Genomic DNA, 15,006 nt, shown 5'->3' with positions numbered 1-15,006 from the left:
CACTGTTACTACTGGATCAATGGCTGGGTGGTCCTGATGAATGGGATCCGCTGTTCTCGGGCTGCCTATGTTTTTAGTGGCTGGCATAATTATGGTTTTAAAGCTTTCCCGGGGTGTAAAAATGCAATGAAAGAGAATGATGTCATGGATGAAAAGCATGGCAAATTTCATCAGAAGGCCTGGCGTGGTTACCTTCATAAAGCTGAGCATATTGAGGAAATCCAGCCGCCCGTAACCACTCGCATGCTTCTTTTGCTTCGAGTTCTGGAGAAGAAAGAACGTAAAGTAAATGTATTGCCTAGACATTCATACCTCATGGATAGAAAACGTTATAAATCACCTGTACTCATATACCAAATCACTAGAATTATAACTGTAAAAGGAATATACATCAGACACACATGCCTGGCAAAATGCTGCAATACGAGGATAGGTTAACACTAGATGTCGACTCAAGAAAGTTTTGGGTTCTTTTCTTTATAATGGATTGAAATCCATTGAAAAATACAAAAATGATGCAACCAGGAAAAAAAAAAAAAAAAAAAAAAGCAACCTAGAGGCAATAAGCTTATTATTTATTTATATGTTTTGTTAATGGATCAACAAATTTAGTAAAAAAAAAGATAACTAAGATTAGATTCATTCGGGTCGGTTGCTTGACTGTAATGTAGTGGGAGCCAGGAATTTTCTCAGGTAAGTTAAAGGAGTTCTATGGGATTTTTAGATTGGAGGCCTATCATCATAGGTCATCAATATCAGATCCGTGGAGGTCTGAGTCCCAGCACCGGGCCGACCAGCTATTCTGCAATAGCTCCAGTGCTGGAAGTATACAGCCAAGTAGTTGATAGAGCCGGTCACTTTAATGGGCGCAGCTCTGCAGTAACCAGCTCTGTCCACTACACTGTGCAGTTCCATCACCTATTTCCAGTGCCAGAGTTACGGCAGAGCAGTTGACTGGTGGACGTGCCGGGAGTCGGACCTCTGCCAATCAGATATTGATGACTTATCTTATCTTAAGTATTAATCCTGGAGATCCCCTAAATGTACTGATGGACTCCAACATATGCCAATATAACCCGGTGCAGTTTACATTACAGGAATCAGTTAAAGGGGTATTCTCATCTCAGAGCTCTGATGGCATATCACTAGGATATGCTTTCAGTGACAGATAGGTGTGAGTCTCACCCCTATAACCCCCTCCTATCTCCAGAACAGGCCCCCCAAAGTGAAGAGAGAGCAGCAGCGTAAATGCAGCCACCCTCTGTTCACCGCTATAGGAGCTCAGAAAATAGCTGATTGCTGCTATTTCCGGCAGTCCCATTGTGGTGAATGGAGGGAGGAGGTGCTTGTGCGTGTCCCTCTGATTTAGGCCACGTTCTGGAGATAGATATGGGTCCCAAAGGTGGGACCCGCACCTATCTGACATTGATGGCATATCATAGCGATATGCCATCAATCAGTGGCGTAACTACAGGGGAAGCAGCTGCTTTGGGACCAAGTGCAGAAGGGGTCTTTTGTAGCACAATTCAGGCCAAGCCGGGCCCCCAGTGTGACTGTATCTGAAGGGGGCCCGGCCTGGCCTTAAATGTACTAGAAAAGGTGTACATACCAGTATGAAGGACCTTTGGAATGCAGTAATGGTAGGCTAAAGGATCTTTAATGATGTCATCATGTCACATGATCAAAGGTCCTTCAGCCTACCATTACTGCATTCCAAAGGTCTTTTAGCCTACCATTACTGCATTCCAAAGGTCCTTTAGCCTCCAAGAGACATCAGAGGAGAACAAAGAACCTGCAGCCTGTAAGTATATATATATATATATATAGGTGTATATATGTATGTGTGTATAGATGGGTGTGTATGTGTGTGTGTGTGTATATATATATACAGTACAGACCAAAGGTTTGGACACACCTTCTCATTCAAAGAGTTTTCTTTATTTTATAAAAATTGTAGATTCACACTGAAGGCATCAAAACTATTAAGACATGTGGCATTATATACATAACAAAAAAGTGTGAAACAACTGAAAATATGTCATATTCTAGGTTCTTCAAAGTAGCCACCTTTTGCTTTGATTACTGCTCTGCACACTCTTGGCATTCTCTTGATGAGCTTCAAGAGGTAGTCACCTGAAATGGTCTTCCAACAGTCTTGAAGGAGTTCCCAGAGATACTTAGCATTTGTTGGCCCTTTTGCCTTCACTCTGCGGTCCAGCTCACCCCAAACCATCTTGATTGGGTTCAGGTCCGGTGACTGTGGAGGCCAGGTCATCTGGCGCAGCACCCCATCACTCTCCTTCATGGTCAAATAGCCCTTACACAGCCTGGAGGTGTGTTTGGGGTCATTGTCCTGTTGGAAAAAAAAAATGATGGTCCAACTGAACGCAAACCGGATGGAATAGCATGCCGCTGCAAGATGCTGTGGTAGCTATGCTGGTTCAGTATGCCTTCAATTTTGAATAAATCCCCAACAGTGTCACCAGCAAAGCACCCCCACACCATCACACCTCCTCCTCCATGCTTCACGGTGGGAACCAGGCATGCAGAGTCCATCCGTTCATCTTTTCTGCGTCTCACAAAGACACGGTGGTTGGAACCAAAGATCTCAAATTTGGACTCATCAGACCAAAGCACAGATTTCCACTGGTCTAATGTCCATTCCTTGTGTTCTTTAGCCCAAACAAGTCTCTTCTGCTTGTTGCCTGTCCTTAGCAGTGGTTTCCTAGCAGATATTCTATCATGAAGGCCTGATTCACACAGTCTCCTCTTAACAGTTGTTCTAGAGATGTGTCTGCTGCTAGAACTCTGTGTGGCATTAACCTGGTCTCTAATCTGAGCTGCTGTTAACCTGCGATTTCTGAGGCTGGTGACTCGGATGAACTTATCCTCCGCAGCAGAGGTGACTCTTGGTCTTCCTTTCCTGGGGCAGTCCGCATGTGAGCCAGTTTCTTTGTAGCGCTTGATGGTTTTTGTGACTGCACTTGGGGACACTTTCAAAGTTTTCCCAATTTTTCGGACTGACTGACCTTCATTTCTTAAAGTAATGATGGCCACTTATTTTTCTTTACTTAGCTGCTTTTTTCTTGCCATAATACAAATTCTAACAGTCTATTCAGTAGGACTATCAGCTGTGTATCCACCTGACTTCTCCACAACGCAACTGATGGTCCCAACCCCATTTATAAGGCAAGAAATCCCACTTATTAAACCTGACAGGGCACACCTGTGGAGTGAAAACCATTTCAGGTGACTACCTCTTGAAGCTCATCAAGAGAATGCCAAGAGTGTGCAAAGCAGTAATCAAAGCAAAAGGTGGCTACTTTGAAGAACCTAGAATATGACATATTTTCAGTTGTTTCACACTTTTTTGTTATGTATATAATTCCACGTGTTAAAGGAAGTCTGTCAGCAGATTTACCCCTTTTTAACAGTTGCCATACCCGGTGGACTCCGCCCTGGGCACTTGCGAGCCCTCATCAAAGTTCGTTTTTGGCATATTTAAAAGTCCACCAAAGCATATAAAGGTACTGTGTTAATCATCTGTTTTGCGGCTACAGCGGTATGGCAACTGTTAAAAAGGGGTAAATCTGCTGACAGACTCCCTTTAATTTATAGTTTTGATGCCTTCAGTGTGAATCTACAATTTTCATAGTCATGAAAATAAAGAAAACTCTTTGAATGAGAAGGTGTGTCCAAACTTTTGGTCTGTACTGTATATATATATATATATATAGGTATGTATGTATGTTTGTGTGTATGTGTGTGTGTATGTGTTTATCTGTGTATACCTGTATGTCTGTGTGTATGTGTGTGTGTATAGGTTTGTGTGTATATGTTTGTTTGTGTTTGCGTTTATAGATTGTAAGCTCTTGCGGGCAGGGTCCTCTACCTCTCTGTACTAGTCTGTTAATAGTATCTTCTTTATTGTAATTTTTATATTTGTGTAACCCCAGCTGAATGTACAGCTCCTTGGAATTAATGTCACTTTAATATATATGTGTGTTAATATCTGTGTGTGTACATGTGTTTATCTGTGTGTGTCTGTGTGTATATATATATATATGTGTGTATGTATGTATATGTGTTTATCTCTGTGTTAGTATCTGTGTGTGTGTGTGTGTGTGTGTGTGTACATGTGTTTATATGTGTGTGTTAGTATGTGAGTGTCTATCTATGTCAACATCTGCTTATTGTGTATACAGGAGATATCTGGATATGGGTAGTAGTGTGTGTGTGTATATATATATAAGAATTAGAGCACTACTACTCCAATCCAGATATTTAGGACACCGATACTGCGACAGATACTTGAAACAAAAAATAAAATACAAAAAAATAAAGCTTTTTACAATTGAAGACCTGTCCTCAGGATAGGTCGACAATATCAAAAGGGGGTAGGGGCTGTGGGACCCAGTCAGTTCTGGCTACGCCCCTGCAATCACTGTCTGTAATGAGAATACCCCTTTAAATCTTCCTAAATACAGGATGGATATATTTTTAACAGCACTTCTCTAGTTATCAGTGACAATCAGTAGTAAGTTCTGCATTTTCTATATGAAGAAATATTATTCCTGAATTAACAGTTTTAATTAAAACTTTCAATAACAGAAGTATGAATGACAGTCACATTACAGGAAATAGACTGCGCTATGAAAGTGGTGACATTTATAGAAGGCGCTAAGCTCAGCTGGCCATATATCCAGAAGAGGAAACAAACAGAGCAAAGTTAATCAAATAAAATGTTATACGTTGCTCTAACCAAAAGAGACGGCTCAAAGACACGAACATGAACATCATTCAGATCTGAAATATATTGACTATATATACTGTTTGTATAGCAGCTGTTAGTACATAAGCAAAACCACTTTAGTTCTTCTCAGACAACCACCTTAATTTTTCTCTCTTTATGAATAAAAAGGAAGAATGTCTCTACTGGGTGATGACCTTGTTGGCGGTCATGTCAAGTAAACGGGACTAGAATGGGTAGAACACCCCTTATAACAAGCAGGTGACTGGATGATGAGCTGATCAGGAGATCTGGCTGCTAGGACCATCTTGCAATCACCATAAAAACTGTCCCTAAAGTGCAAACCACTTGGCCTTTCCCTAAAGTGCTCATATGCACTAGGTCAACATCGTCCAAATTTGATGATTTCGGTTGGTCCAGCTCACCCTCTAACGTGTATGAGAGGTTCCCGATTCTCTTCCGACAGCCGATGTTGGCAGAAAGAGGCACTGGAGATGTTAGTTTTTTTCAACATGCTTGATTGTTTCTCATGGTGGATAAACCAACATTAGAGGTGTCTGTCATGTTCTTAATCCCCATTGAAGACCCATGCACACTAGGCTGCACCCGAATGTGTATACCTAAGGGTGGGTGGTGTGTAGAAGAAACGGTGAGCGGTTAGATAGAAGGCCGATAAAAAAAAAAAAGAAGAAAAGTGAATCTTGCAGGTTTCTTTGGCGATTCCAAAATAGGTGACCAGGGGCGGACTAGGAACTTAAAGTGGCCCTGGAAAAAACTAGCAGTGTTGGGTCCAAATTGACAGAAGGCAAAGCAACACAAAGAGTTAGACCAACCTATACGAGAAAGACTCAAATTATATGTATAGATAACACTGGGGTCTAGTATACTATACTGAGCCAACAAACGAAACAAACCAATAACCCACCAATAACCCCAAGAAAGGATGAGAGAGCACACATATAAAATATATGTAAATGTATTAAGACATAATCAAATGACAATAATTAAATGACATAAGGCACAAGGGTGGAGGAGGGTGGGAGGCCCCATGTAGCAGGGTCAAAAACTACCTCCCTCACAAAACACCCAACTGACAGGGAAAAAGGGGGTCACAGCCCTGGGTAAAGAGTCGCATAGATATGGGGAAACTGTGGGTTCACCCAAAGTGACATATAGTAATAAGTGTGCTGCATGCATATACAAAGTGATAATGATCACACATAGCCAAAATTGCCCGCCCAGGATAACTAAGATGGCAGCATCGAAATGCAGGTAGCCAATTGACTGTAAGTGGGGAAGGGCAAAAGTGCTAGGTGGAAGCAGTAACCTTAAAATAACAAACTAGCAAAGAATGACAACAAACCAGAATTTACCCATGGTATGCTGGAACCCAGAGACTGTGACCGGAGCTGCACCTCACTTTGTATATGCATGCAGCACACTTATTACTATATGTCACTTTGGGCGAACCCACAGTTCCCCCATATCTATGCGGCTCTTTACCCAGGGCTGTGACCCCTTTTTCCCTGTCAGTTGGGTGTTTTGTGAGGGAGGTAGTTTTTGACCCTGCTACACAGGGCCTCCCACTCTCCTCCACCCTTGTGCCTTATGTCATTTGATTATGTCTTAATAAATTTACATATATTTTATATGTGTGCTCTCTCATCCTTTCTTGGGGTTATTGGTTTGTTTTCTTTGTTGGCAAAGCAACACAAGTAGGCAGGACCATCACATGTTGGCACTGACAACACGAGTAGGCAGGATCAACACATGTTGGCAGTGACAACACAAGTAGGCAGGACCATCACATGTTGGCAGTGACAACACAAGTAGGCGGGGCCAGCATTACCGTAGTGCAGCACAAAATACCACCCCAGAAGAACCAAATACAAAGTGCAGCACAAAATACTGCCTCAATATGAAACTGTATCATCGGCCAGTTGAATTCAGAAGGGCACCTGCAGCTGCTGGCTTAGTGCATAAGTGCCTGACGCTCCTACATTAATTACCTGCTGAGAGCATCAGATCGCTCATTACCTGGCTGGCGGCCATAAGGAGGACTTGGGTGCCCCCCTGCCATCAGCCCACTGGAAATTTATTGTGTAGGATCTTTGGCCAGTCTGCCCCTGTGGGTCACTACTCTTGTAAAGTCCTCAGTTAAAGTAAAGGATTGAAATCCTAAAGCAAACATCATACAATACTGTTCAGATGAATAGAGGAGAAAAATGTGAGATTACATGTAAAGTTTTATTTAAATATGAACCTGGCCAACTAAAGTCAGTGGGGCAGATTTACTAATCCTACAGATGGTGTGAACTTGTGTCTAAACCAGCACCAGATTTAATCACAGGGACTAAGCCTATGCGATAAATGTGGCAATTTTCGGACTAGGAGCAAAAACCTTCTCCAAATCTAAATGTGCCAGTTTTTGTAGCAATTTACCCCAAAATCTAGGTGCACTAACATTAATAAATAAGGGCCACTGAGTCTTATACTTGAAGTTTGAATTTTATTGGGCATTTTATGGGCCAAAAATAAATCATAACAATGACGTCTTAACATTTCTAGGCTTGTCCTTGGCTCCTATTCATAAGCCCAGATGAGCAAGAATCATGGGATTCCACTAATCAGCGAATGACAAGTTGTCATGTGTTAAGGATCATAAACCTCTGACTCTTAGGCAGACGATTTGGGAAAATATACAGAACTTTACCCTCACTACCATCCTACGCATTTTTAAAGAAAAAGAGTACTATCTTAATACACAAAGTATAAGGGATCAACAGGAATACTGTAAATTACTACACGACTACATTTACAAAAAAACAAACATACGGTTACAAAAACATAAGCACACATTCTGTAACAGATGTTTTTTTCGTAACCATCAACAAGCAAAAACGAACAAGGCCCAGTGTGAACCTAGACTTATAAAACTGGCTATCTATTCCATAGCCACAAACCCAACAAACAAAAACAGGCAATAAATAGTCCCAAAATAACCTGAACAGGAAAGGAAGCACTAGATCCAGTAGGTAGAGTAAGATTTAGAAAATAAAAAACACAGAAAGCCATGGTCAACCACACAACCCTTTTTTTTTTTACAGCCGAAGCAAAGGTAAACTGACCAAATATATGGTAAAAAAGACACTTATGATGTGAGCCTATCCTTAAAGGGAATGTACTATAAGAAAATGAAATATTGTTTAAAACAAGTTTTTATGTTAAACTATTATTTTTTTGAATATTTGGGCAATTTGTAAAAATTCATATTCGCATTTGCCTCTAGGCGTAAAATATGTCAAGAATTCCTGTTTTGTAAGAGCAGCCACATGAGCAATTGGAATATTATTGTTTACAGCACTATCTAAGGGCTGGGTAAAGTAGGACAAACATACATTTTGTGGGGCTTTTCTTACCAGGAGTAGTAATAATATGAAGTTCTATTCTGCTCTTCATATGCCCAGGAGGTAGAGCTGTGCTGTGGAGTGTTCTCTGCATTGAGCTGCTTCACAGCTCCTCCCCTCTGCTTTGAGTCACAGCTGTAGCAGCCAACCAGGAGACCACTACAGCTGTGAGGCAGACAGCACATCACAGTGATAGTGACACTAATAGCTATCTCTCTCCATTCTCCCATACATACAGTGCCTTGCAAAAGTATTCGCCCCCCTTGAATTTTTTCATATTTTGGTGCCTCACAACCTGGAATTAACATGGATTGTTTGAGGATTTGCATCATTTCATTTACAGAACATGCCCACAACTTTGAATATGTTTTTTTTTTATTGTGTAGCAAACAACAAATAGGACAAAATACTGGAAAAAGTCAATGTGCATAACTATTCCCCCCCCCCCCCTTCCCAGTCAATACTTTGTAGAGCCACCTTTTGCGTCAATCACAGCTCCAAGTCACTTTGGCAAAGTCTTTATGAGCTTGCTACATCTTACCACTGGGAATTTTGCCCATTCCTCCTTGCAAAACTGCTCCAGCTCCTTCAAGTTGGATGCTTTGCGCTTGTGAACAGCAATCTTTACGTCTGACCACAGATTTTCTATTGGATTGAGATCTGGGCTTTGACTAGGCCATTCCAACACATTTACATGTTTTCTTTTAAACAACTCAAGTGTTGCTTTAGCCGTGTGTTTGGGGGTCATTGTCCTGCTGGAAGGTGAACCTCCGTCCTAGCCTCAGATCACGCACAGACTGGTACAGGTTTTGCTCAAGAATATCCCTGTATTTAGCACCATCCATCTTTCCCTCAACTTTGACCAGTTTCCTAGTCCCGGCTGCTGAAAAACCATCCCCACAGCATGATGCTGCCACCACCATGTTTCACTGAGGGGATGGTGTTCTTTGGGCAATGTGATGCGTTGGGTTTGCGCCAGACATAGCGTTTTCTTTGAATGGCCGAAAAGTCCAATTTTAGTCTCAACAGATCGGAGCACCTTCCTCCGTACATTTTGGGAGTCTCCCACATAACTTTTTGCAAACTCACAACGTGCCTTTTTGTTTTTGGCTGAAAGTAATGGCTTTCTTCTTGCCTCTCTGCCATAAAGCCCAACTCTATGGAGCGTACGGCTTATTGTGATTCTATGTACAGATACTCCAGTCTCTGCTGTGGAACTCTGCAGCTCCTCCAGGGTTACCTTAGGTCTCTGTGCTGCCTTTCTGATTAATGCCCTCCTTGCCCGGTCCGTGAGTTTTGGTGGGCGGCCGTCTCTTGGCAGGTTTGCTGTTGTGCCATGTTCTTTCCATTTGGTTATGATAGATTTGATGGTGCTGCTGGGGATCATCAAAGATTTGGATATTTTTTTATAACCTAACCCTGACTTGTACTTCTCAACAACATTGTCCCCTACTTGTTTGGAGAGTTCCTTGGTCTTCATGGTAGTGTTTGGTTAGTGATGCCTCTTGCTTAGGTGTTGCAGCCTCTGGGGCCTTTCAAAAAAGGTGTGCATATGTAATAACAGATCATGCGACACTTAGATTGCACACAGGTGGACATCATTTCACTAATTATGTGACTTCTGAAGGTAATTGGTTGTACCAGAGCTTTTTATGGGCTTCCTAACAAAGGGGGTAAATACATATGCACATGCCAATTTTCTGTTTTCTATTTCTAAACAAGTTTTATTTATATATTTTTTTTTTTCACTTCACCAACTTAGACTATTGTGTTCTGATCCATCACAGAAAATTCAGATTAACAAAACATTGAACTTAATGCTGTAATGTAACAAAATACGAAAAAAGTCAAGTGGGGTGAATACTTTTGCAAGGCATTGTATGTATTCTCAGCTCAGTTGAGTATACCTATGCAGCAAGTGAGGAGAAAACCTTATGTCCCCGCTAACAAAAGTATTGACTCTGACCTGCTAATCTTTATCTCCCCCAAAATCAGCATTTGGGGCAGAATCGGCAGGCCCCATACACATTACATGGTCAGCTAAACCCACCAAAATTGGAATGTTCGTCCAATACACACCAAGTGTGTATGACCAGCTTAAATGGCATCCGTCAGCAGATTTGTCCCTATGACACTGGCTGACCTGTTCCATGTGCACTTGGCAGCTGATGACATCTGTGTTGGTCCCATGTTCATATGTGCCCGCATTGCTGAGAAAAATTTAAGGATAACTGTCATATTTTATTTTATATTTGCTAGTTTATTAGAGCTAGGCAGGTATACCTGAGTTAGTCTGTCAATGATTGGCAAAAGATCTGTAATTACCTTATAATAACAGCTTTCATTAATCCCAATAAAAGCAAATTCTCCAGCATTCGTCAGTATTAGTCGTCTTTATTGTAGATCGCTATAAAGTTCTTAATCATAACCTGTTATGGTTATGATTAAGAACTTTCCAGTTTGAAACATGTTAACCTGTGGTGGAGGGTGGTGAAGATTGCAGTATGTACTTTTATACCGATCTACAATAAAGACGACTAATACTGACGGATGCTGGAGAATTTGCTTTTATTGGGATTGTACAAAGGACGAGTCCGGTCCTCTCCGTGCACCGAGCGCTTATGGTGAGCTGGATATTTTTTTTCTCTTCGAATACTAGCTTTCATTAATGTCTCCTGTCCCTTTCCACTGCTCCCTTAAAAGAGCATTACTATGGCTCATCGTCTCCTGCTAGGAAGACAGAGGGGCGGTCCTTCACGCTGCATGCCTGCATTAGGCTTCAGAGTGAGGAGGCGTGTCTCTCAGTAATCCAACCTGATTGGCTGGCAGGAAGCTGCTGGCTACAGCAAGTTTGTATGTGACCGCAGTTTTGGCCTTTAGAGAACTGGCAGAGAAGCCATCTTGAGAAGATCCTCATAATGTAGGATTCAAAACAGCCGTAACTAAGGGGGAAACTCAAGGAAAACCGTGGTAAAGTGAAGAAACTAAAGATTTATGCATAATGCTGCTGCAGCAGTAACATATGCTAAAATTGATTTTTTGATGAAAATATGACAGTTATCCTTTAAGTTTTAATATATATAAGCAAATGAGCCTTTAGGAGCAACTCTCTCTGCAACTGCTGCACCCTCTGCATTTTGATTGACAGGACCAGGCAGTGCAAACATCATCACATCTGACCCTGTCTATCAAAGTACAGAGGATGCGGCAGTTGCAGAGAGAGCAGAGCCTCTAGATGTAACGGCAACGCCCCTGTTGCTCCCAGAGACTCATTTGCATATATTAAGACAATGTGGACATATATGAAGATGGGACCAACACAGATGCCTTCAGCTACCAAGTCCACACGGAACAGGTCAGCCGATTTCATAGGTACAAATTTGAAGCCCTTTAAGTGACCTAAATTTATAATAGTAACGATACCTACAAATGCTCGCAGTTTAGGTAAAAAAATCAATGAACTTGGGTCAATAATGGCATCTGAGAATGTAGATTTAGTGGCTGTTACGGAGACATGGTTTAATGAAAGAAATGACTGGGACATAACCATACCAGGGTACTCTTTATACAGAAGAGACAAAGAAGGCAAGAAAGGAGGAGGAGTGGCCCTGTATGTGAAAGATAGCATTAAATCTAACCTAATACAAGTTGGTGAGGCCAACATAGAGTCAGTTTGGGTTACCTTGCAGTTTGCTAATCATGCAGTAACTCGTGTAGGTGTGATATATAGACCACCTGGTCAAGTTAAAGAACTAGATGATCTACTAGTTGAAGAAATAGCTAAAATGACAATAAAATGAGAAGTTATCATTATGGGAGATTTCAATCTTCCAGATATAAACTGGAAAACCAAAATAGCAAGTTCTACCAGGAGTACAGATATTCTAAATTCCCTACTGGGGTTATCCCTACAACAAATGGTTGAGGAGCCAACCCGGAGGGAGGCCATTTTGGATTTGGTATTCACAAATGGGGATTCAGTATATGATGTCATTGTAGGCGAAACCTTGGGATCTAGTGATCACCAGTCAGTGTGGTTTAATATAAGAACTGTGAAAGAGTCCCACCACACAAAAACAAAAGTTTTAGATTTTAGAAAAACAGACTTTTCAAAAATGAAATTAGTCATAAATGAGTCCTTATCAGACTGAAACGGATTACATGGAGTCCAGGAGAAATGGGACTACTTAAAAGGTGCATTATTGAAGGCAACAGAAAATTGCATTAGACTTGTCAGTAAAAGCAAAAAAAGGAAGAGACCACTGTGGTACTCAGCAGAAGTGGCCCAAATCATTAAAAATAAAAAGCTAGCATTTTGTAATTATAAAAAAAAACAGAGCAATGAAGATAAGGAAATCTACAAGATTAGGCAGAAAGAGGCCAAGCAAGTTATAAGAACTTCTAAAGCGCAGGCAGAAGAAAAACTAGCTCAGTCTATGAAAAAAGGGGATAAGACATTCTTCAGATATATAAATGAAAAAAGGAAATTAAAACAAGGAATAACTAAATTAAAAACAAAGGACGGAAGGTATGTAGAAGAGAATAAAGGGCTAGCCGACTGCCTTAATGAATACTTCTGTTCAGTTTTTACAAAAGAAAAAGAAGGAGAAGGACCTCCACTAGAAAGGATGACTAATAAATCGTTTGATGCATGTGTCTTTACAGAGGAAGATGTTCTAAGTTTGCTGTCTAAAGTGAAGACAAATAAGTCACAGGGGCCTGATGAGATACACCCAAAATTATTAAAAGAGCTTAGTGGTGAGCTGGCAAAACCGTTAACAGATTTATTTAACCAACCATTAGTAACAGGAGTCGTCCCGGAAGATTGGAAATTGGCAAATGTCGTGCCCATTCACAAGAAAGGTAGTAAGCAGGAATCGAGCAACTATAGACCAGTGAGTCTGACATCAATAGTAGGCAAATTAATGGAAACCCTATTAAAGGATAGGATTGTGGAACATCTAAAATCCCATGGATTGCAAGATGAAAAACAACATGGGTTTACTTCAGGGAGATCATGTCAAACAAATCTTATAGATTTTTTTGACTGGGTGACTAAAATAATAGACGGTGGAGGTGCAGTAGACATCGCATATCTAGATTTTAGTAAGGCTTTTGACACTGTCCCACATAGAAGACTTATCAATAAACTGCAGTCATTGAGCATGGACTCCCATATTGTTGAGTGGATTAGGCAGTGGCTGAGTGACAGACAACAGAGGGTTGTAGTCAATGGAGAACATTCAAAACAAGGTCATGTTACCAGTGGGGTTCCACAGGGATCTGTACTGGGACCAATTTTGTTTAATATCTTCATAAGTGATATTGCAAAAGGCCTCAATGGTAAGGTTTGTCTTTTTGCTGATGACACAAAGATATGTAACAGGGTTGATGTTCCTGGAGGGAAACGCTAAATGGAAAAGGATTTAGGAAAACTAGAAGAATGGTCAGAACTCTGGCAACTGAAATTTAATGTGGATAAGTGCAAGATAAGGCACCTGGGGCGTAAAAACCCAAGGGCAGAATATAGAATATTTGACACAGTCCTGACCTCAGTATCTGAGGAAAGGGATTTAGGAGTAATTATTTCAGAAGACTTAAAGGTGGGAAGACAATGTAATAGAGCAGCACGAAATGCCAGCAGAATGCTTGGATGTATAGGGAGAGGTATAAGCAGTAGAAAGAGTGAAGTGCTTATGCCGCTGTACAGATCACTGGTGAGACCTCACTTGGAATATTGTGCTCAGTACTGGAGGCCATATCTCCAGAAGGATATAGACACTCTAGAGAGAGTTCAGAGAAGAGCTACTAAACTAGTACATGGATTGCAGGATAAAACTTACCAGGAAAGGTTAAAGGACCTTAACATGTATAGCTTGGAAGAAAGAAGAGACAGAGGGGATATGATAGAAACTTTTAAATACATAAAGGGAATCAACTCGGTAAAGGAGGAGAGCATATTTAAAAGAAGAAAAACTACCACAAGAGGACACAGTTTTAAATTAGAGGGGCAAAGGTTTAAAAGTAATATAAGGAAGTATTACTTTACTGAGAGAGTAGTGGATGCATGGAATAGCCTTCCTGCAGAAGTGGTAGCTGCAAATACAGTGAAGGAGTTTAAGCATGCATGGGATAGGCATAAGGCTATCCTTCATATAAGATAGGGCCAGGGACTATTCATAGGATTCAGATATATTGGGCAGACTAGATGGGCCAAATGGTTCTTATCTGCCGACACATTCTATGTTTCTATGTTACCTCGCTCTAGGACTAAGTTTGGTTTAATGTTATAAAGAAAAACAGGGTTAAGCACCGTGCTACCCGTCGGATTGCACACAGGTAGAAACCAGCACAGCTACCTCCTACATAGACAGTGTACCTGTATGTTTGTTGGTGGATTCCTGATGGACGCAGATATCACGCCTCACTGAAGTGAGGGATCGCTGAATCGCTGGTGCCGAAGTCCGGGATGTAAGCCTGTTTGTAATCCGCTTTAGATGGCGTGCTGCCTCGCGCCCCGGCCGGTGGCGCGATGCTGCAGCAGGTAGGAGTTTAGCAATTTTTTGCACTCACTAGGAGCAGCGAGTGACGTCACTTCCGTGTTCGCCAATGACCACAGGTGCCAAAGAAATCTCTCCTTTAAGTGACCTGTTAGCAGAGCATGATTGTTTTGTAATCTTATCCCCAGGTTGATTGGAGGCCAATCAAGAAACCGTCAAAGATGGGAGGCAGATATGAAGTGGTGGACAGGAAAGATGAGTCTTGCATAGAGTTCATGTGAGAGGAAAGCGGTGAGTGTCTAGTTCGTGGAAGGTCAGACAGGATAACATTGTGGTAGTAGAGATGAAA

The 15,006-nt window shown here is 41.3% G+C and overlaps 1 protein-coding gene across 7 annotated transcripts in view; it reads right to left on the bottom strand.

The window, feature by feature from the left end:
* The window catches only part of STARD13 (StAR related lipid transfer domain containing 13), a 263,932-nt gene that overhangs the window by 53,302 nt on the left and 195,624 nt on the right, over positions 1-15,006 (bottom strand). For all 7 annotated transcript variants that reach the window (XM_044284955.1, XM_044284956.1, XM_044284954.1 and 4 more), the window contains one exon: positions 193-264. Coding sequence is in view for 3 of the 7 variants with exons in the window: in XM_044284956.1 (XP_044140891.1) it covers positions 193-264 (72 nt within the window). In the remaining 4 variants the exon portion in view is untranslated. The remainder of the gene's footprint in view (positions 1-192; positions 265-15,006) is intronic.

This window comes from Bufo gargarizans, chromosome 3 (genome assembly GCF_014858855.1).
Source record: "Bufo gargarizans isolate SCDJY-AF-19 chromosome 3, ASM1485885v1, whole genome shotgun sequence".
Classification (NCBI taxonomy): domain Eukaryota; kingdom Metazoa; phylum Chordata; class Amphibia; order Anura; family Bufonidae; genus Bufo; species Bufo gargarizans.
Note: the sequence above shows the minus strand (reverse complement) of the source record. Positions and strands in the feature narration are given on the sequence as shown.